We start from the raw sequence: 21,696 nt of genomic DNA, 5'->3' as shown, positions 1-21,696 counted from the left end.
TGAGCTGAGGCCATGCCCAGCAGGGGTGGCCTGAGGAAGGTCCCCTGCTTCAGTCCCCAGAGGGCAAGCAAGACCTTGCTGGCCAGAACAAGCTTTGTGCACCTGGAAAAGAGGGGTCCTCAAGTGATGCACTGCACCAGTCCCCCTCAGCTTCACTTGTGTGCTGATGGAGAGCTCAGGGCAGCCTGCTGGTGCAGGGTCAGGGCTGAGAGCCGAGGCGCATTGGGGCTGTGGGTGAGGAAAGCATGGGCAAAGCTCTGGATGCTGCATCCCTCCTCTGCGCCTTCCTCCCGCACTCAGCCTTTTCCTGACACCTAGTGGGAGCAGGGCAATACGACAAACGGATCGGTGCGGGCTCCGGGCCCCTGGAGACACAGACACATGCGACAGACACAAGGGCTGAGCTGCCAGAGCCAGCAAAGAGGCTGGAATCGGCCACAACAGAGCTGGGCTCTCACTAGGGCACGGCTGTTTGCGTGGAGAACTGCTGGGGGGGAAATTGAGCATGCAACTCCCCAGGGAACCAGTTAATAATGGTCTGGCAGAGACTTTGTTCTGAAGCATGGCACCTTTATGGGATTATCCACTATGTCAGACCACTGGAGCCCTCTCCCCCTCTTCTACAGCTGTTCCAGGTTCCCAGGTAGAGTGCAAAACAGATCCCTTCTTGCCCTTGTTTTGGGATGGTACCTTTGAGAGGCAGAAGGAAGAGGTGAGGTGGGAACTGTGCCGGCAGCATCACAGAATTAACCAGGTTGGAAAAGACCTTCAAGATCATCAAGTCCAACCTATCACCCAACACCATCTAATCAACTAAATCATGCCACTAAATGCCTCATCCAGTCTTATTTTAAACACCTCCAGGGCTGGTGACTCCACCACCTCCCTGGGCAGCACATTCCAATGGCCAATCTCTCTTTCTGGGAAGGATTTCTTCCTAACACCCAGCCTAAACTGCAAAATTGGTTTAGAATCACAGAATTGTCAGGGTTGGAAGGGACCTCAAGGATCATCCAGTTCCAACCCCCCTGCCACAGGCAGGGACACCTCACACTAGATCAAGTTGCTCAGAGCCACATCCAACCTGGCCTTAAAACCCTCCGGGGATGAGGCTTCCACCACCTCCCTGGGCAACCTGTGCCAGTGTCTCACCACCCTCATGGGAAAGAATTTCTTCCTGCCATCCAAGCTGAATCTACCCATTTCTAGTGTTTTTTTTCCCATTCCCCCTAGTCCTATCACTACCTGACACCCTTGAAGTCCCTCACCTGCCCTATTTTGTCCCTTTTCCCCTTCAAACCCACAGCACCTGGGCTCTATTGGAGTCTCCTCCCACCCCAGCTGTGGCCACTTGGCCCTCCCCACCCAGTCCCCTATTTAATCCCTCCCAGGAAGGGCAGAGCCCCAAGCTGAGCCCATCTGGGCTGAGGATCCTCCTCTCATCTCTGGTGAGTGCCCCTGGTGCACACTGGGTGATGGTGGTGGTGACAACAAAGGCCGGGGGGCCTGGTGGCCCCCCGGTCGTTAGGGCCATGATTGATCGCTACTTTTAATATCATCCACGGGTGCTGGCTGGGCTTCCTTGCTGGGGCTGAGCTCCTCTGTGTGTTTAGTGAGACTTACACTAAATTATTAATTTTTAGTAGGTATTTTATCATGATTTTAAAGCCCAGGCACAGGGCTGAAGATCATCCTCTCTCCATCCAGGCTCCTCTTCCCATTTCAGAGCCTGTGTGCATCTCCCTAGGTTGTCACTCATCCCTAATGCCAGCTGCCAAAAGCAAACCTGCTCCCAGCTCACAACCCTCTGCCTGTGGTTGCAAGCATGCAAGAGGGACTCATGCTCCCCACAGACACCCTCCAGAGTCATCCCACACCAGTAAATACCTCTGCCAGCTCTCCTAGTTGACATCCTTCCCCAAAGCCTTTAGCTGCAGTGGTGGGCAGGAGCCAGACCCTCCTGCCTTGTTTCCCATGCTCACCTACTGCAAGCAAACTCACCTTTTTTCCCCCCTGTTGTCATCTACCTCTGCTGGACTGGTTCACTGTGTGTAACTCGCTGCCTGAAGGCCAAGGTGCCACCTTTCCATGTGTCCCCTGGTGATGTCCAAGCAATGAGCAGATAAAAGCTAAACACCAGCAACAAACCACCACCACCAATGAAGTCTTTGCAATGATCAGAAAGAAAATTTAATTCAAAGGGCAAAGGTACAAATGCAAACCCCAAAGGCACTCCAAGCAACCTGGAGCCATTTGCACAAGTCTGTTCCCAAAGCAGCCAGGCAGATGGAGCTCTGCTCTCCAGCTCTCCTCAGGCATGGACATGGTGCAGGACCACATCTCTCCCCTGCAGTAGCCCAGGGAGTTCACATACCTGGAGAACTGGCAACTCAGGGGGCAGCTGAGTGGCTTGGGGGATGGGAAGGGGTCGCTGGATGAGCTCACATTGACTCTGTGGGGAAATAAAAGGCACTTCCCAAACTTCAGTGGCATCCCACCACTTGCACACATCCAGCCCAGGTCTGCAAGGTGTCTCTCCAACATCTGCCCCTGCCCAGCCCAATCCAGTATCCTGGGGATATAGCCCCTTGGGGAGTCACAGAGAGCAGAGAGACCACCCGTGGGAGAGGATTTGGCTCAGAAGAGGAGGAGCAAAATTGGCTTAGAGCTGTCCTCAGCCACCCTGCACTCTCTATGGTCCCTGGGGAGCAAGTCCTCAGCTCACTCTGACTGTTTCTCCAGGGAGGCACTTTGCTGGAAGAAAGACCAAGACCTCTTGCTCCTGGAGAGAGCAGGACAGGAATAAATGGGGTCCCTGCCCAGGACCCTGTCTGGAGCCTCCTGTGCTGGCCTCAGCCCAGCAACATCTGCAGTAAGCAGTCCCAGCCTGATTTTTTTCCTCACAAACACACATCCAACAGCCCACTGAGCTCCCACATGGGGTGTGGAGCCTTTGGGGGAAAAAGCAGGGATGAAATTCTGGAAACAATGTTAATCCAACAACTCACTATGTGGTATCACACCTGAAATTTCAGCCCAAAGCCACTGAGGTTATGGATGATCCCAAACCTTCAGGATTTCCATGGCAAACAATCTGGGCTGTCCAGGGGGATACTCTTTTCCCTGGGTCTAGAGACAGGCACTTGCTCCCATGACATGGGGCTCACAGCCGTGGTCACCAGCACTGCCTCCTCCCTGACTCTCCAGAGGTTCAGATCCCTTTGACATCACTCTGCACTCTTTTAGGGGACTCTGAACCCTTCTGGATTCCAAGCCTCAACTCAGATTCCCATTTTCTCCTGAGGAGGCAGAAAGTATACAAGAAGCACCAAGTATGGGAAAATTGCACTGTTAAGGAGTGGAAGTGATCACAAAGCCACTTCCAGGCTGAACTCTCTCACACCACCAGCTCCTTCCAGCCCCCAAGTTGAACCTGAACCTAGCCAGACTTGGGAAGAGCTGCCTTTGGGTGGGGGAAAAAGCACCAACACTGCCAAATCTCCCCTTTCCCACAGCACTTCATGGCAAGGAAACCATCAATTGAGAAGTCACCAGCAGCCCGCAGCATGGCTCTGGTGCAGGGAAGTGGCTGGTAAGCTCAGTAGAGCAAACACAGCAGAGCACCAGACAGAGTGGTGGGAAGGGAATGCCCAGACCCAGGCACTTTCAGAGAGAAGCATCTCCTCAGCCTGTGGTCATGGAGGTGGTTAGAAGCAGGACCATGAGTTTCAGATTGTTTAATTTAACCCTTCTTTTCATTCAAATAGGAATGGAGTCAAACTCAGAAGCTGAAGAAGAGCTGTCAGTTCCCAAGGCTGGGCAGAGCCATTGGGACCCTTCTGCCTCTCAGGGCCACCTTTCCCAAGCATGAAAATCTGCTGCTGAGAGCAGGACCACCTACCAAAACCCTTATGGTGTCCTTCAAAGAGGAAGAAGTGATTCTAGCACTCGGTCCTCTGCCCTGGAGACAGTCCTCTTTAGCACCAAAGCAGATCAGCACGTAGCTTTGGTTCCCAAGACACAACCCGGTTTCCCATCCCGGTTTCCCATCCCGGTTTCCCCTCCAATGGGCACAGCACAACCACACAACAGAGCAGCTGCCAGGGGCAGCCTGGACGGCGCAGTGTCACTGCTGGTGTGGCACCAGCCCCATCGAGCCAGGCAGAGGGCGCTCGGCTCACCACTGAGGCTGCTTCCAGGGGCGGCTCAAACCATAGGCAAACCATGAAGCGACACACAGAGAAACGGAAGGGGGGTGGAGGTCTTCCCTGCAGAGAGGGCAGGGGCTGGGGGGTTCAGACACGACCCTGAGGGCTGGGCTTGGGCAGGGGGCGGCGGGCAGGGGGCTGCTGCAGCAAGGCGGTGAGGATGCGCTGCAGCTGCATGAGGCGGGCACGGAGCGAGGTGGTGGAGAAGAGGTTCAGCTGGTAGGATGGGTTCAGGGGCAGGATGGAGATGAGCCACCAGCACCATGTTGGGCCATCTGCTGAAGCCTGGAGAGGAAACAGGGAGAGACCCTCACGTCAGGAACTGCAAGGTGAACGTGTGGCCTTTGGGTGGCATGCAGTCATAGAACTGTTCTGCTTGGAAAAGACCTCCAAGGCCATGCAGTCCAACCATCAGCCTAACAGCACCATGGCCATTAAACCATGCCCTGAAGTGCCATGCCCACTTTTAGAATAGAATAGAATTAACCAGGTTGGAAAAGACCTTTGAGATCATCAAGTCCAACCTATCACCCAACACCATCCAATCAAGTAAAAGATGGCACCAAGTGCCTCATCCAGTCTCCTCTTAAAACACCTCCAGTGATGGTGACTCCACCACCTTCCTGGGCAGCACATTCCAATGGCCAATCTCTCTTTCTGGGAAGAACTTCTTCCTAACATCCAGCCTGAACCTCCCCTGGTGCAGCTTGAGACTGTGTCCTCTTGTTCTGGTGCTGGCTGCCTGGGAGAAGAGACCAACCCCCACCTGGCTACAACCTCCCTTCAGGTAGTTGTAGAGAGCAATAAGGTCTCTCCTGAGCCTCCTCCTCTCCAGACCTCCAGGGATGGTGACTCCACCACCCACCTGGGCCTGACCACTCCTTCCATAATGAATTTTTTCCTAATATCCAATCTGAACCTCCCCTGGCACAGTTTCATGGATCACTGTTGCCCATCGCTGATAGGAAACAGTTACTCTTATCCAGGCAGCAATGCCAGCTGAAGTATTTATCTGGATGACCATGTCACAGGATCACAGAAGCTGAAAGGGACCTCCAAAGATCATAGAGTCCAACCCCCCTGCCAGTGCAGGACCATAGAATCCAGCACAGGTCACACAGGAACACATCCAGATGGGGCTTTAAAGCCTCCAGAGAAGGAGATTCCCCAACCTCTCTGGGGAGCCTGTTCCAGTGCTCTGTGACCCTCACAGTGAAGAAGTTCCTCCCCATGAGGTGGAACCTCCTGTGCTGTAGTTTATATCCATTACCCTTCACCCCATCACAGGCTACAACTGTCCAAGCCCCAGTCTGCTGGGTAACCTAATCTAATCTCCAGAAAAGCATTCTCCAGGCAGTCTCAAGACAGAGAGGCAGCTGGGAAAAGTCTGTGCAAAAGAGACAAAGAGATACACTGTGCTTTTCCCTGCTTGAGGTGATGGGTTTTGCAAACGTGGGCCAAATCCTGCCTGGCCAGCCTCTTCTGGGGCATTTCCCTCAGCACCACTCAGAGAGGCAAGGTGCTGGGCCAGGCAGGCACAACTCTAAACAGGCTGTTTAAAAACCTGAGCCCAACGAAGAGGGAAATGCTCAACTCAGTTGAAGCAGGATGAATCATTTGGTAATTTTGAGCACAGCATTGATGTGACAGCTGGCCAGGACAGCCTCAGCCTGGGACAAGCCAGCAAGAGCATATTGGTAGCAATCCAGGCAGGAAACACTTTCTTAAAGAGTGAAAACTAAAGTTGGGCTTTTTTTTCTTTTTTCTTTTTTTTTTTCCCCCCACTTTCTCTCCAGAATGTGAATTTTTCAGAGCAACTTAAGAAGCAAACTGAATCCTGCTCTCTTAGCTCCTCTCCTCTGGCCAGCTATGGCTGTCTCAAAAGACTATGATGAGAAAGGAGACCACAGACTCTCTGAGCTTTGGGGCTCATTTCTTTGTCCATTTGTTTCTCTTTTTCCCCACCCACCCCCAAGTGCTTTCAAATCCAGACAGTTCAGTTTCTTGATCCTCATTTAGGGAAAGACTCTGGGAAAGCTTTTAAAACCTCAGTGCTCAGTTTCCAAGAACAGTTTAAACCCATTAAAACAGTGAGCAGTGTTAAGAAACAAGCCCAACCACCTCTCCAAGTGGGCTGTAACTGCTAACAAGACTGAAAGCCAGGGTTTATTTTGCTCATCTAGGAGAGGAGCCGAGCAGGGAAGCAGGAGGGGTTGCACAGGAATGGCACTGCTTCAAAACCTCTCTACTCTGCCCTGGTGAGACCACACCTGGAATACTGTGCCCAGTTTTGGGCCCCCCAGTTCAAGAAAGAGAACTGCAGGAGAGAATCCAATGGAGAGCCACAGGGATGATCAGGGGACTTGAGCATCTCCCCTGTGAAGAGAGACTGAGAGCCCTGGGGCTTTTTAGTCTTGAGAAGAGAAGATTGAGAGGGGATCTCATCAATGTGTATAAATATCTCAGGGGTGGATGTCAAGTGGATGGGGCCAAGCTCTTTTCAGTGCTGCACAGTAATAAGACAAGGAACAACAGGTTCAAACTTGAACACAGAAGATTTCACCCCAACATGAGGAGAAACTTCTTTACAATGAGGGTGACAGAGCACTGGAACAGGCTGCCCAGAGAGGTTGTGCAGTGTCCTTCTCTGGAGACTTTCAAAACCCACCTGGATGCATTCCTGTGCAGACTACCCCAAGTGATCCTGCATTGGCAGGGGGGTTGGACCTGATGATCTCTTGAGGTCCCTTCCAACCTCTAATATACTCTTCCCTTGGGGCATTACCTGGATGTCCTCTTCCTTCTCTGGCAGTGGTCCATGCTGCATCAAAGTGTGCCTGGAGGGGAGGTCTCCGTGCTCATAGAACCGCTGAGCCAAGCGGTAGGTGCTCTCGTGCAGGCACTGCAGCTCCTGCAGCTCCTCCCCAGCCACCTGCGTGCAGGCAAGAGGTAGGATAGGATAGGATAGGATAGGATAGGATAGGATAGGATAGGATAGGATAGGATAGGATAGGATAGGATAGAATAAACCAGGTTGGAAAAGACCTTTGAGATCGAGTCCAACCTATCACCCAACACCATCTAATCAACCAAACCATAGCACCAAGCTCCCCATCCAGTCTCTTCCTAAACACCTCCAATGATGGTGACTCCACCACCTCCCTGAGCAGCCCATTCCAATGGCAAATCACTCTTTCTGTGAAGAACATCTTCCTAATATCCAGCCTAAACCTCCTCTGGTACAGCTTGAGCCTGTGTCCTCTTGTTCTGGTGCTGGCTGCCCGGGAGAAAAGACCAAACCCCAGCTGACTACAACCTCCCTTCAGGTAGTTGTAGAGAGCAATAAGGTCTCCCCTGAGCCTCCTCTTCTCCAGACTAAGCAAGCCCAGCTCCCTCAGCCTCTCCTCACAGGGCTTGTGCTCCAAAATCCTCACCAGCTTTGTTGAGGTTGTGTTCCAAAAGCAGCAGGGGCTTTTGCCCTGGCCTTGCCCTCACCTTCTTGTCCTCCAGGTACTCGATGTCAGCAGTGTTGTAGCCATCTCTGTGCCCGCGTCTCAGCACCCGGAACCGCCGCCGGCCGATGGTGTCCACCAAGGACCTCCCGTCCGGCAGCAGCTCGACCTGCCGAATCTCCAGCATGCAGCCATAGTCAGCAAAACTGGAGGGGGGCAGGGAGAGAAAAGAGGGGCTGAGCTGGGATATTGGGGGTGAGACAGCTGCTTCTCCTGCAGGCACCTCCTCCAAAAGGAGGAAGAGGCCCAGGTAGAAGCTGGCTGAGATGAGGCAAGTTCAGAGATTCACTGCCTTTGTTGACTCACCACTTGCTGCTAAAAGGGGAGGAAATAGTGAACACACTGCCTGCACTCCCTTCCATTTGCCATACACCAGAATGACTTGGGTCCTCATACTGCCCTGGTGGTCCTGAAGATACCATCCCTTGAAGAGGCTTTCCCTCCAAAGCCCAGAAAATTTTATCTCATTCTATTTCAACAGGACTGGTGCATGAGGAGGATACATCATGTAAACGTGGGTATTTCACTTGGGTTGGGAACCTGGAGACTAAGCCCACCCAAGATCTGGAGGTGCCACCAGGAACATAAGAATGGCCATGCTGCACCAAACAGAAGTCCATTTAACCCAATGCCTTCTCATAGCTTGTTCAGGACAAGGCATGAGAAATATGGCAGTGTTAAAATGCTCACTAAAAGGAGCTGGAGGCTACAGCCAGGGCACTATGCAGCTCTGAGACATCCTGAGCCCCATTCCTCACCTGTCTAGTGGCAATGCTGTGAGGCAGCAAGATCCTGTTTCAGTCTGTGGTGTGGGGAACACACTACCTCCCTGCTGATTTCATATGCAGGCTCCAGTGGGATAGAAAACTGCACCTGGTTCCTCCTCTTCGAACCGCTCAGGATTTTAGACATTTTGGAGTGGGGCAGAGGGATGCAGAGCAGTGAGGCTGGTGGGAAGCCACCTGGCCCAGAGGCTCACCTTTTCCCGCTCTCATATGTGCACATGCCGAACCTCCGGGTGCCGGTCTCCTGGCACCGCCGGATCATGAGGCGGTAGCGAGGCTCAAAGATGTGCAGGGGGCAGGCAATGCCTGGGAAGGACATCGTGCAGACGAAGATGGGGATGCTCTTGGTTAGGCTGAGGGACAGGAGAGGAGAGCACTGAGAAACCTCCTGGGGCAAGCCCCATCCCCAGGGCTCTGCATTGGCTTGTGCTATGGCCATGCCTAGAACTAGGTCTGTCTTTTACCCAAGAAGCGATGCTTCAGTGCAGAGCAACACTAAGGCTTCCTCTTGGCTCACCAAGAGCCCAAGGACAGATTGTACCCACAAAACAGCTCCTGGCAGAGATGCTCCCTCATCCCCAGGTGCCCATGGGGCACATCTGCACCTGCCCAGAACCAGCACTGTTGTGATGTGGCCTTTGAAGTGGAACAGACCTCACCTGAGCAGCCCCAAGCCACAGCAATGGTACACAGTGTGGACAGCCCCCTCAGAGCCCAGCCCCTGTGCACACACACATGGGCACACTGGAGTAGGTCCCTGCTTACTTGGAGAGCTCTGCCATTTCAGCCTGGTGCAGCTCTCGGCGCTCGGCCAGCTGTGTGGGTAAGGTGGCCAGCATGATGTCCTGCAGCAGCACAGTGAGTCTGTAGCTTCCAGCCTTCAAGTACTGAAAGAAATCAGACTGAGAAATAGGTTGAAGAAGAAGTGGGGGAGCCCTGAGGCTCTGCTGAGCTCTGAATCGCGCTCACTTTAGTTGGAGGTGAGGCTAACCTCAGACCAGAGAAAGTCAGGAGAAAACCTATCAGGGGATGTTGAGCCATCTAGCAGGACAGGAAGTCAGCTCCACTGAGACCTGCAGACACAGCTCAGACCCAGGGCCCGTCCAGCACAGTGCCCTGCCTCTGACAGTGATGCAGGCCTTGTATGACAACCTAATTTCCCTGATGGTCTCATCCAAATCCCTTTTCATTAAACATTAAATCAAATCTCCAGGCTAGCAGGTTTTCCATCCATTTCCATTTTAAAAAGTAATTAGCATTCACGTCGTTCTTTCTCTTTCCCTCCCTGCCTCTCAGTCTTGTTTACAATCTCACTAACTCACTGTGGCATCTTGTGGAAATTAATCTCTTGGTCTTAATTACCAACTGTCTGGTCATTCCCCTGCGAGTGGAGCTGACACCACTGTGCCAGGGCGCTGCTAACATAAGAGCATCACACGTTCCCACCCCAGCCCTGGGCATGCTGCCAGCAGCTGGAGCCAGTGCCTGGCTCTCCCCTGGGCTCCATCCCACAGAACCTTTACCTGTTGCTATCCAGCCCTTACCTCTCTCAGGCTCTGTTTGCAGAGGGGGCAGGTGGGCCGGTGGTCCAGGCAGCGTTCCAGGCACTCCTTGCAGAAGGTGTGCCCACATGGTGTTGTCACGGGCTCAAAGAACAGCCTGCAAAAGGGACCAAAGTCAGTGGTCCACAGAGAACACCACACTGGAAGGAGCACAGGTAAGCCCAGCATGGAGACACTTCATAGAGCTACTGCTCACAGGGCCAGATGCCCTCAAAGCTCTCATACCCCAGGCTTAGCTCAGCACCCTCCTTTGGAAACCCCAGCTGGTCTCACACTCACAATGCAAGGGTCTCCCTAAGTACTCAGGGACTTGCAGAAGTACAGGCTGGGCTGCAAGGGTCAAGCAGACCAGGGTTGAGTAAAGCCATGAGTGCAGCTTCTGGCAGTCCCCAGCCTTGTACATGCATCTTCCCTGAATCCTGGTGGGGAGAGCAAGAGATTTTGCTTCCAGCAGGAATGAGATGTTTCCCAAGTATCATCTCACCATTTCAAGGGAAATCTGCTGCCTTTACCAATCTTCTACACTGAAGACAGTGACACTATGGAAAACTCATACTGTGTCTTCCAAACCCTGACAGACTACAGCTATGCAACTCCCCTTCACTAAGGCTGCATTGGATAAGCTTTGCTCATAAGTCCTGTTAATTAAACAGAAAGGTTTATAACTAGCTTATTCCTTTAATTAGAAGTCTGACTGTTGGACTTGCACAATGATGTAAGAAGAGAACTGTCCCAGGCCTGAGCACTGCTCAACATCTCCATGGGGTCTCTGCAGACCCCATCAGTATACACAAGACTCTCCCAGGTCCTGGCAGGGCTGTGGCTCCCCAGACACCTGCAGCGGTGTAGAGCACAAAGGCAGCAACAGTGAAGTGATTCCTCCTTCCCTGCTTCAGGAGCAAGGCTCAGGTTGCTCACAGGTAGCTCCAGGATCAGAAATGAAATCAAGGTCTCAGGAAAGCCCTTCTCAGCACTGAGCCCTGACTTCTCCTGAACATTGCTTCCCTACCCTCAGGAGAGACACAGCATCACCTAGTTCAGACCAAATGCAGTCTTAATCTTTCTGTCTCTTCCATCATTCCCCTGTGCCATGCCCAGACCTGGAAAAAGCTGCTGTGCAGGAGACCTTGACCACCTTGTATGTCTGACAGTGCAACACCCAACAGCCACTTGCACAACTGCTCGAGCTCCTGGGACACACCACAAATAACAGCCTGGTTTCAGCATGCCCTGTGGCAGCACCCAGCCCTGAGTCAGCACATGGACCTGGCCTCTACCTTGTCCTCTTTTCTGTCTCCAAGCTCAGAAATGCTCCCCTCTGGGTTGACAATATCCCCATCATAAATGGTATTCACCTGCAGCAACAGCTTCCTGTTCCAGCTTGCAGTTTCAAAGGGCAGCCACTGCTTTCAGCCTTTGACTCTGCTGAACATCCCCACCTCCACACTGATGTCCCAGCTGATACAGATCTAATGATGTTGCACCCTGAGACACAGTGATCTTACAGCCTGGCAGGGCAAAGCATGCCCTTGTCTTCCCCTCTTATCTCTTCTGAAACCCATGTTTCAGTAGTACTGCAGAATGAGTTTGCTATTAAGATGTGAGGAAAGATCCACAACCAGGAAAGCAAACCCAGCAGGTGCTAAGTCTTCATCCTAAAAGCTCTCCTGCTGCAGAACTCACCGGATGCAGAGGGAACATTCCAAGTCAGATACACTCAGCAGCTCCTCAAGGCACGGCTCTGTCCACTTTGCTGCTGCTGTTTCCTCTTTGTTATATGGCGGCAAAAGAGAAGAAAAGAGAAGAACCAACCCCCATTTCAATACTGAAAATTAGTCTTTGCTTTCTGATCTTGTTCTGAGGTGTAAACAGTTAACTGCTACCCAAAATGCTTTGAAAGTTAAAAGCAACTGCTGGGAAATGCACTATAAACCCTCCCTTCCCCCTGCCATTAACTCATCCATGCTCATCCATAGCCTTTACACCAGTGGGTGTCATGGAAACTGAGGCACTGGGAGGTGAAGTGGTCCAAAAAACTCCCAGATGGAGGTCTCTGGAAACTTGCCACAAGTTATCATCTGTGATTTATGCAAAGCCAGGTACATGGCAGCCACCAGGCTGGACACTGAGAGCAAGATAGTGCCACTGGAGGTGCCACTTCCCCCAACACATGATGTGCCACATGCTTTGGAAAGGAATTCCATCTAAACCCACCTAAAGCCATGGGAACCTCTCCCTGGCTCCACACAGAGAGTGGAGAAGAAGAACTTTTCTCCCAGCTAGACCCAAAAGTTTGGTGTCAGTACAGAGGAAGATCGGATTCTCCTCAGGTGAGAAGCAAGGAATGTGCTGGGCCAGAGCTGCCTCACCAGATGCCCCTGGGATGTCTGCTCGCTGAGCTGGCCCACAGCACAAACACTAAGTTGTCAGTGCCAAAATGGACTTTCAAGAAGTGTCTTGCACAAGACAAGATTCTGGTACCTTTGATGACACTCACCTACCAACCACCGGCCCTGCCTCTCTGCTGAAGTCTCTGGCTCCTGCCATCGCCCCGGCTGGGCACAGGCGGCTGTCCCCTGGCTGTGCTCAGACCCTGCGTCCCCTCTGCCATCTGCCGGCTCTCCCTCCTGATCCTAGGCACAGCAAAGATGAAATTGAACCCCAACCCTCTTTGCCCTTTGAATGCACAGCCCCACCTGTCCCAGCAAGATCAATGGCACTGGGAGGCTCGCTGGTGTGCTGCTGTACATTCACATCTTGCCAGCAGGGGAGCGTGGGCTGCAGACAATGCTGCTCATCTCATGGGTAATTCATGGGCTTACCCTGTCTAGATGTATCACCTGGTATCTGGGGGTAGCTGAGACCATTTTCTTTATTTCCCCCTCTCCAAACCTGCCAAATTCATCTTTTGGAGCCGAAGAGCAAAAGATGAGCTTCCCTTAATAGCTGCTAATGTGGAGCTTGGATGAAACAACAACCCCAACAAACATTCAAATGGACATTGTCTTTTTCTCTGAAGGTGATGTGACTTGGGTGTTGTGACAACGGGTCTAAAATCTTACCAGAAGTATTCCAGAATATACCTCAGAGAGGAATGGAGACATAAAGAGCCTACTCTGCTCCCCAAATTCCCACAGCATCAGCTCCAATGGTGCCTTTGCTCTCCCACCCTCCACTACCTGCAGCTTCTCATCCCAGCCCACAACCACGTGCATCTGGCTATGGTCCTACACAGCCTTCCCTTATCACACTTCCCTTCCCATCCCTTGAACACCCCAATTTGGAATGCTCAGGAGGGACATTAAGTCCCATTGGTATAGGCTATTGCAAAGTCTCTTACCTGAGCTTGTGTGGAAGATGATGAGAGAGCAGGGCTCCCTCCATTGACCTGAGGACCACTCGAGTCCCAGTGGCCATCACCTGAGCACGCAGCAGCTGCGAGTGGCTGAGGAGCATCCTCTTGCATGAGGATCTGCAAGGAGAAAGTGGAGCTCAGAGGCTGCTGGAACAAGGAAACAGGGAATTGGGTGGGCAACCAGGCTCTCTTTTGCCTCAAAGAAGCCTCCTGCTCCCTGAACAGCACATCAGGATTACTTGTTTTAGCCCTTGCTGAGCTCTCTGTCAAACAAATGCCTTAGTAGCATGGAAGGAAGAAAGCAGCACAAGGCAGCAAACCAAATAGTGCATTTTGAGGGCTAAGAGCCATGTTCTCCATGAGCAAGAAGAGCGTGAGCTCAGGAGGTACAAGTTCATTTCCCATTCCCCTGCCCTTTCCCTCCTGGAGGGCAAGTGTCCACTCATGCCAGAGGCCCCACTATTGATCGTGATTTTGCTACATGGGTGGGTGCTGGCCTGAAATCATCTGCAGAAAAGACACTGGCTCACCACTGGCAGCTTTCAGCTGGCTGCTTTGTCTTGGGTGAATACTGATGCTACCTTGAAGCCCACCGTGTGCCATGTCAGCACCTAAATACTGCAAAACCTGAGACTTGAGGATATGGACTGAGGAGGCAGAGTTTTCTTCAGGGTGAATCTGCACTGGAGCAATGGAAAGGCTCTTGGACCAAGACTCAACATCCCTTAATCACAACCATGATAGACATGAGTCCTCCAGAGGACAAGGGCATCTCCCTGTGTGATGCACAGCACAGGACCCTGCCACAGCACATCACATCACACACACCTTCTCCATCTCTCTCCGAGCAGGGTGGAAGTGGGGATTGAGTGTCAGGCAGTGTTCCCATGCCAGCAAGGCTTCAGCTTTCTGTCCCATCTCCAGAAGCACCTTCCCTTTCCTGAAGAATCCCTGCAGAGCAGAAATGCCTGTGGTGACTACGAGATAGTAACCAGCTAAGCACATTCAGCTCTCATATGAGGCCCCAGGGAATCCTGCTCCAGCTTCCTGCCTACTGCCATCCCAGGCCAAAGCACCTGGACACATTGCTGCTCCTGTGCTCAGACTTGTCTAAGAAAGACAACAGGATCATAGCAAGTCCACCCACAGCCAGGTACCCATAAAACTCTCCCAAAATGCAGCAGTTGCAAAAACCAAGCAAACAAACCCTACAGAGACCTCAAGATGGAGTCAAAGGCTTCTGCCTTTGAAGCCAAAAAAATGCTGCCAATGTGTGCTTCACAAATCAGCAAGCAAGCTCTCAGGGCTGATTTCTCCAAGCTCAGCACTTCCCTGAGGCTTCAGCTGTGATCCTGTGCACCAGCACAGCTATGTGCCCTCACTGCCTGCATGCCAGCAAGGATGGACATGGTGCTGGACCCCTCCCACAGCACTTATAGCCTGGATTTGCAGCTTAATGTGTCTGAGTAGAATACATAGAATACATAGAATACATAGAATACATAGAATACATAGAATAAACCAGGTTGGAAGAGACCTCCAAGATCACCGCGTCCAACCCATCAACCAATCCAACACCACCCAAACAACTAACCCACGGCACCAAGCACCCCACCAAGTCTCCTCCTGAAGACCTCCAATGATGGTGACTCTACCACCTCCCCAGGCAGCCCATTCCAATGGGCAATCACTCTCTCTGTATAGAACTTTTTCCTAACATCTAGCCTGAACCTCCCCTGGCGCAGCCTGAGACTGTGTCCTCTTGTTCTGGTACTGGCTGCCTGGGAGAAGAGACCAACATCCGTCTGTCTACAACCTCCTTTCAGGTAGTTGTAGAGAGTAATAAGGTCACCCCTGAGTCTCCCCTTCTCCAGGCTAAGCAACCCCAGCTCCCTCAGCCTCTCCTCGTAGGGCTTGTGTTCCAAACCCCTCACCAACTTTGCTGCTCTTCTCTGGACTCGTTCCAGCAAGTCAGCTAGGGGAACTCGGGAAAGAGAGAAACTGCTCCTCTATGGTAAGATTTGGCTCCAGGCACAGCCAGCCGATGGAGCCTCCACTCACCTCAATCCCTCCAGGCTCAGCCCTGCACACGGCATCCAGGTCCTCAAGTGCCTTTGGGTGCTGCCTCAGTGCTACAAATGCCTCTGCCCGGCACAGCCGCAGGGAATGGGAGTCTGGGGCTGGAAAGAGAAATGTCATCACTCATGTGACGAGTCCATAGGAGGCAGAGGGACTGGATGAGGCTGGGGAGATGCCACTGTGGTGGGACAGCCCCTGTGCCTCATGTCCAGCACAGACATCTCCTGTGCTCCTCTTCTTCAGCCTCCTGAATCTCTGTAAGGAATTTGTTTCCCCTAAGTATCTAGATTTAAACTTTTCAGGGCTCTTCCCTTTGTTTTTCCCCACCTTTCCCAAATGCTCTCAGCTTAGGGTCCCCACCACTATCTTGGGGCTCAGCCATTCTTTTGGGATGTGACAAAAAGCTGTAATTCCCACAGAAGCTGCTGCCACAGAAGGCTCTGTAATGTGATTCACCCAGCAGAACCACAGCTCTGAAGAAGCCTGCAGCTATGGAAACCTAAATTCCCAAAGCACCAGGGAGCTTCTCAGACCCACATGGGTGCCACCTCTCTCCCAGGGCAGAGGAGAAATCTGCAGCCTGTGCAAGGATCTGCCCCCACCATGTGACTCAGGGCTTCCAAGCATGAGAAAAGGCTGAGATTTCCCAATACAGAGAAAGGGAACTGAGCATCCAGCTCCTCGTCAGTGAGGTGTCACTGATGGGATCTCAGTGGCTGAGGGAGGCACAGGTCCCACAGGTTTTGCTGCCCACAACACTCTAAGTGTCACAGTGCTGAGCACCCCAACACTCCTGCCTGATTCTAAATAACAGGCAGTGAGACCCTCTTCTTTCCTGACTGAGCTCACCAGCACTGCCAGCAGAAGAGCTGGGGCAGGAAATGTCAGGGAATACGAGCAAGAAGCACCCCAAAAGCCTACACTCGCAGAGCAACCAGGCGTGGTGATGTTTGTGGGTTTGAGCTGCGTGGATTCCCAGACCCACCCCGTTATATCACAGCTTGCTGTGGAGGTGACCTACATCCAGTGCTGTGCTGGCTCTCCAGCTAAGCCACGGGTCTGTGCACCCAACCCCATGTCCCCACCAGCACTGAGCATCATCTGACAGCTGCTGAGGGCTGGGGCCAGCCACCCACTGCTCCCTGGCCCTCTGGAGAGGCCTCCAGTATCATGCAGACCTCCTGTTGGCTCCCAGCTCCTGGTGGGATGATGGTAGGCCCAGCAGAGGTAGCACATGTGAGGAGGAAGCTCTGCTGTGGCTATTACTTCCTTGTCCAGCGTGCAGCATAGGGAGACTTTGCTCTCCACCTGGTGCCACCATAACCCAGAGAACAGAAAAGAGCTCAAGCCCAGCCACTCCAGCACCAAGGCTGCACTGGCCAGGCTGAATTGTGCAGCAGAGCAACACCTGATCCCTCAGAGCTTGTTTTCATTCATAATCTCAGCCAGGACCTTGGGACTCAAATCAGGAAACAAGGGAACTTGCTGCTCAATACCCTAAGAGCACACATTTAGAGACAAAACATTCCTGTCCCTAGTAACAGATAGGGAAGAACAAATGGGTACAAAGTCTAGAGGTTTGTAGTTTCTGTGTGGGCAAGCTCACTGAACATTTGCACAGCCCAGCAATAAAGTGACTGACTTGGAGGGGGGGGGGAAGTGTAAAATAGGGCTGCAAATTCTGCATTTCTCTTCTGCTGCAGCTATTTTGGACCTATGATACCATCAGACATCAAGGACATAAGCCAGCTGGCAGGCCCACAGCTAATGAGTGATTGATAGCGCTCCCCAGCCTCCTGGCTCCAGGCATGTTGGGAGGCCTCCTGTGTTACACATTACACTGCCTTTCTTTTTTCTTTTTTTCCCCATCACTTAAAGGAAACAAAAGACACGAAGTTGACAATTTATTTCCTCCCAAGCAGAGAGAGCTGCTCTACGGGCTGGGATGAGCAGGGCGCTGCAAACTAGCCCGCAGTGCGGTGCTGAACCACACGAAACCCCCTTCTCACGGGCTGAACGTTTAACAGCGGTGATGTTGGGAAGCGCAGCCCGTAAGAAGTTGTGCAGCCCGAAAGCAGGCGGCAGGAGCTGGAAAACACATCCCGAAAGCACCACCCACGTGGCTGAGCCTGAGCTGCACCAGCAAGCGCAGGTTTATGGGAGCTGCAGCTGCAATTTCCTCGTCGCCTTAAGCCAGACTTCCCCTCTCCTTTGGGGAACGGAGCATGCAGGGAAGAGAGAGAACAGAGTTTGCAACGCTTCCTCTTTATACTCACAGGGGCTTTTAAAAACCAAAAAAGAGACATGGTCATACACGGCAATCAGACAAAAGCCTGGCAATAAGGAAGGCAGTTCAGAGAGAACTCTGCACACACATTTGCATTGAAGAACGGGAGCTCAGGGTATGAGGCAGATGCCACGGGAGGTTGCATAAAGAGACTTGCTTTCCGCTGCCAACACCAGGCTTGGCTGGGCAGCCCCTGCAGCCCCGTGGTTCCAGGCGTACCCTGAACCTCTGGCACTTGCCTGGCAGCCGGTGATGAGTAAGTGTCGGCGCGGCGGGAGGAGAGCTGACTGCTGTCATAGAAACGCCGGTGGAGAAAGGACTTTCTGCCTCCGCCACCCCAACCCCCTGCTCCAGACGCATTGTATAACCCCTTTTATTTAAGCATTACTCTACGAGAAATCCACTTACAGCCACACATTAAAGCAGATCAACTCCCCTGGGCCCGATTCTGACCCTGCAGGCAAATGTCTTGCCAGGGCTGCTTGCAGAAGGGTACTGGGGGCACACACAGGCATTACAACCTGCCTTATGCCATGGGCCTGGCACAGGAGCTCGGCCAAGGCTCGCCAGGTTCCGGGAGCGAGGACATATCTGTCCTGGACTGGAAATGTCCCAGCTGCTTTATATAATGGCTACCCCCCCAGGCAGAACTCTTCCTCTGACCCTGAAATATTGCTGGGTGGCAAGATGCAAGAGGCTGGCTGCTGCTCTTTCCTCTCCATCCTCCTGTGTGACCGTTTGACACTGTGCCTTTAAGAACAAACACTGCTGGAACACACTGGCTAAATGTTTTCGGTACTAGAACCAAAACATGCTGATATTCTAAAGGAATTTCATTGGTGAATAGATAAAATGCAACTTTAAGCTGTGGAGCAGTTGGAATTTTTTTTTCCTCAGTTCAGTTTTGTCTGGGAGTTGGGGGAGTTTGGGTTTTCAGCCTGTTCTCCCTGCCTGCTTCTTCTGCGAACTGCTGGAGTTGGCCTTCAGATAAGCAAAAACTAATCCTGCATGGGCTTTTGAAGCTTACTGACAACTCTTTTCCTTAGTAACTTGCCTTTCTTTCTCTCTAACCCCTTTTTGTGGAAAAAGGGAGGTAGCGGGGGGAGAGAGGGGGTTCCAAGGAGGGGATCCCTCCCTCGGGGAGGGATTTTTGTTGTGTTATTTCTCTTTGCTGCGAATTTCTGTGTATATATTGTAAATACCTGTATATATTGTGTTATATATAACCTGCTTTCCATATATGCTTGTAAATATATAGCTTGCTCTTCGACTGGGTTAGCTGTGGTTTCTTACTCTGTGGAGGAGGGAGAGCTAAGCCCTCTCTCAACCTACCACACTCCTGCTAAGGCCAGAAGCACATGGTCAATAGGACACAGGCTGTGTGCCCTATCAACAGCCCTGGCAGCCAGGATGGGCAGCACGGCTCACCAGCCACCCACTCCCTCCCATCATCCCCTGAAGACATGGGAGACATGCCAAGCAGCTGGATCCCCTCCACCCATCACCAGTTTCTCCGTCTCCTAGCTCTGGAGGAGACTGGGGTGTTGTGACAAAGTGGCCCACGCTGGTACCCACCTGCTCCAACACCACACCTTGTGCATCCTCATTTCAGCTGTAGGGCTAGTCCTTCACACCCGGCTTCACATCCCCAGCCCACCCCTCCAGCCCCTGGAGCCCAGCGGTGCTTACCCAGCTCGAGCCCTTTCTGAACCATCCTCAGCGCTTCCTGAAGGTCCCCACTGGTGACACGATCCTGCACCTCTGCTACCAGCCAGGCCACCCGGCTCTCCTGCTCCACGCATTTCTCCAGGAGGCCGCAGAGCACCACGTTGCACCTCGCCGCTCCGACGCCCAGCAGCTTCAGCTTCTCCTGGCAGAGAGGGCAGCGAGAGGGGACGGTGCCCCCGAGGCACGATTTGCAGAAGGAGTGACCGCAGGACACGGTCACTGGCTCCCAGAGGAGGAGGAGGCAGGAGGGGCAGCGCAGCATGTCCAGATGCCTGCTCCCGGAGCCAAGGGGCTGCCAGATAAGGCTCCCGCCCCGGCGTGGGGCAGATGGGCTGGGACCCGCACTGCTCATCGCAGCAGTTTGCAGCCGACAAGGGGGGAGCTGTCCCTAGGGCCCCCCGTGCCCGCACACCCCCTGTCACTGGGCACTGCTCTGCTCCGATCGCGCTGCTCAGCCCATCCTCTCGGCCAGGCACAGGGCTGCGGCTCCTGGCAGGGGTCCGGCCCGGGGGGTCCTGCCCCGGCGGGACAGGACAGGACGGGATCGGGGCCGGGCGCCGCCGGTGGAGCAGCCGGGGCCGCCCATTGGCTGCCGCCACCGCCCTGCGCCGCCCCGCCCCGGCCGCGTTTCGTAACGGAGCCGGCGGCAGCGGGGTGGGGGGCGGCCCCGAGCGGAATGCGGAGGGTACCCCGGAATAGGCTCTTACGCTGCTCTGGGGCCGGCACTCGAAAGTGCTGGGGGACTCCGGAGCCGATCCGCCAGCGCTGGGGCGCGGGGGTGCAGGGGGACTCTGGAGCAGTTGGGGCACTCGACTGTGAAAGCCGTGCTGGGGGTGCCAGAGCGCTCTCCAGGGGGAATCTGTGCCACTCTGAAGTAGAACCGGGGTACAAAGTGCTGGGGGATGTTTTGGGGTGCTCTAGAGTAGGCAAGGACACTGTGGAGCCAGCCCATGGTGTGGGGTGTCAGGTACCGCAGAACACAAGGTCTGAGGGACACAGGGTCCTGTGGGATGGGGGCAGGAGGGTGGGATACTCCAGAGCAGCTGGGGTCCAGCATACCTGGAGTGCTCAGGAGCAGCCTAGGACATGGGGTGCCTGCGCTAGCTGAAGCTCTCCAGAGCAAGGCTGGGGTGCAGGCTGTTGTGCTGCTCCAGAGCAGCCAAAAGCTGGGGCACACCGAGGGCCCCTCTGTGGAGCCCACCATGCAGACCTATGATGGCAGGATGTTCTGGGGGAAAGGAGTGTCTCCCCAGTGTAGATGGGAAAATGCATGCCCCCTCAGATACTCTACTTACCCAGAACTGAACAAGTTCAGACTCTATGGAGGCAGTCCCCTTCTCATTCATAGACCCCCAGGAGGGACTATGTGTCCCAAGTAAGGTGCCTCCTGCCACACAGCCATACAGTAAGAGGCTGGCAGCTCTTGCATAGCAGGTGGGGGAAAACAGCTGAAATCTGGAGCTTAGAAGATCAGACTTTATATAAGGATGATGCACGTTCCCTAAGGGTTCTTTTGTGTGTCCTCAAAAACAAACCCATGAATGTACTGGAAAGGACAGGGAGGGAGATAACCAGCAGGACGTGAGTGCTGGTGAAACCTGTGTCCCACTTAAGGGAGTGGCTGGCAGAGGTTTGGGCTGTGGAGCAGGTTTTGTTTCAAAATCTGCTGTAATTACATTAAATAGTTCATGAGAGGCTTTAAATCTCAACAGCTCCTGAGTGTTGTGTTGGGTACAGCCGTTGCCTGGGTAGCATTGTGGGGCTGGCAGGGACTCTGCCCCACAGGGGACATTTTCCATGTTCCCCATTCAGAGGATCAGACTCTGGTTGCCCTCCCAGAAGGACCTACCAGCCATATCATGAACATGAGCCAGCAGTGTGCCCAGGTGGCCAAGAAGGCCAATGGCATCCCTGCCTGTATCAGGAACAGTGTGGCCAGCAGGAGCAGGGAGGTCATTCTGTCCCTGTACTCAGCACTGGTTAGGCCACACCTTGAGTCCTGTGTCCAGTTCTGGGCCCCTCAATTTAGGAAAGATGTTGACTTTCCAGCATGTCCAGAGAAGGGCAACAAAGCCAGGGAAGGGTTTGGAGCACAGCCCTATGAGGAGAGGCTGAGGGAGCTGGGGTTGCTTAGCCTGGAGAAGAGGAGGCTCAGGGGACACCTTCTTGCTCTCTACAAC

General features: G+C 53.3%; 1 protein-coding gene across 1 annotated transcript; it reads right to left on the bottom strand.

Moving 5' to 3' along the window:
* Positions 1-4,043: 4,043 nt before the first annotated feature.
* LOC104303966 (LON peptidase N-terminal domain and RING finger protein 1) lies at positions 4,044-20,005 on the bottom strand. The gene is made up of 12 exons (XM_054168421.1): positions 19,478-20,005; positions 15,484-15,602; positions 14,251-14,373; positions 13,408-13,539; positions 12,565-12,700; positions 11,751-11,835; positions 10,050-10,164; positions 9,271-9,392; positions 8,700-8,858; positions 7,704-7,866; positions 6,994-7,140; positions 4,044-4,493 (listed from the first exon to the last, which is right to left on the bottom strand). Exons 1-12 carry the CDS (start codon positions 19,866-19,868, stop codon positions 4,296-4,298), a joined length of 1,890 nt encoding a protein of 629 aa, XP_054024396.1. The 5' UTR covers positions 19,869-20,005; the 3' UTR covers positions 4,044-4,295.
* Positions 20,006-21,696: the final 1,691 nt, after the last annotated feature.

This window comes from Dryobates pubescens, chromosome 16, assembly GCF_014839835.1.
Source record: "Dryobates pubescens isolate bDryPub1 chromosome 16, bDryPub1.pri, whole genome shotgun sequence".
Taxonomy (NCBI): domain Eukaryota; kingdom Metazoa; phylum Chordata; class Aves; order Piciformes; family Picidae; genus Dryobates; species Dryobates pubescens.
Note: the sequence above shows the minus strand (reverse complement) of the source record. Positions and strands in the feature narration are given on the sequence as shown.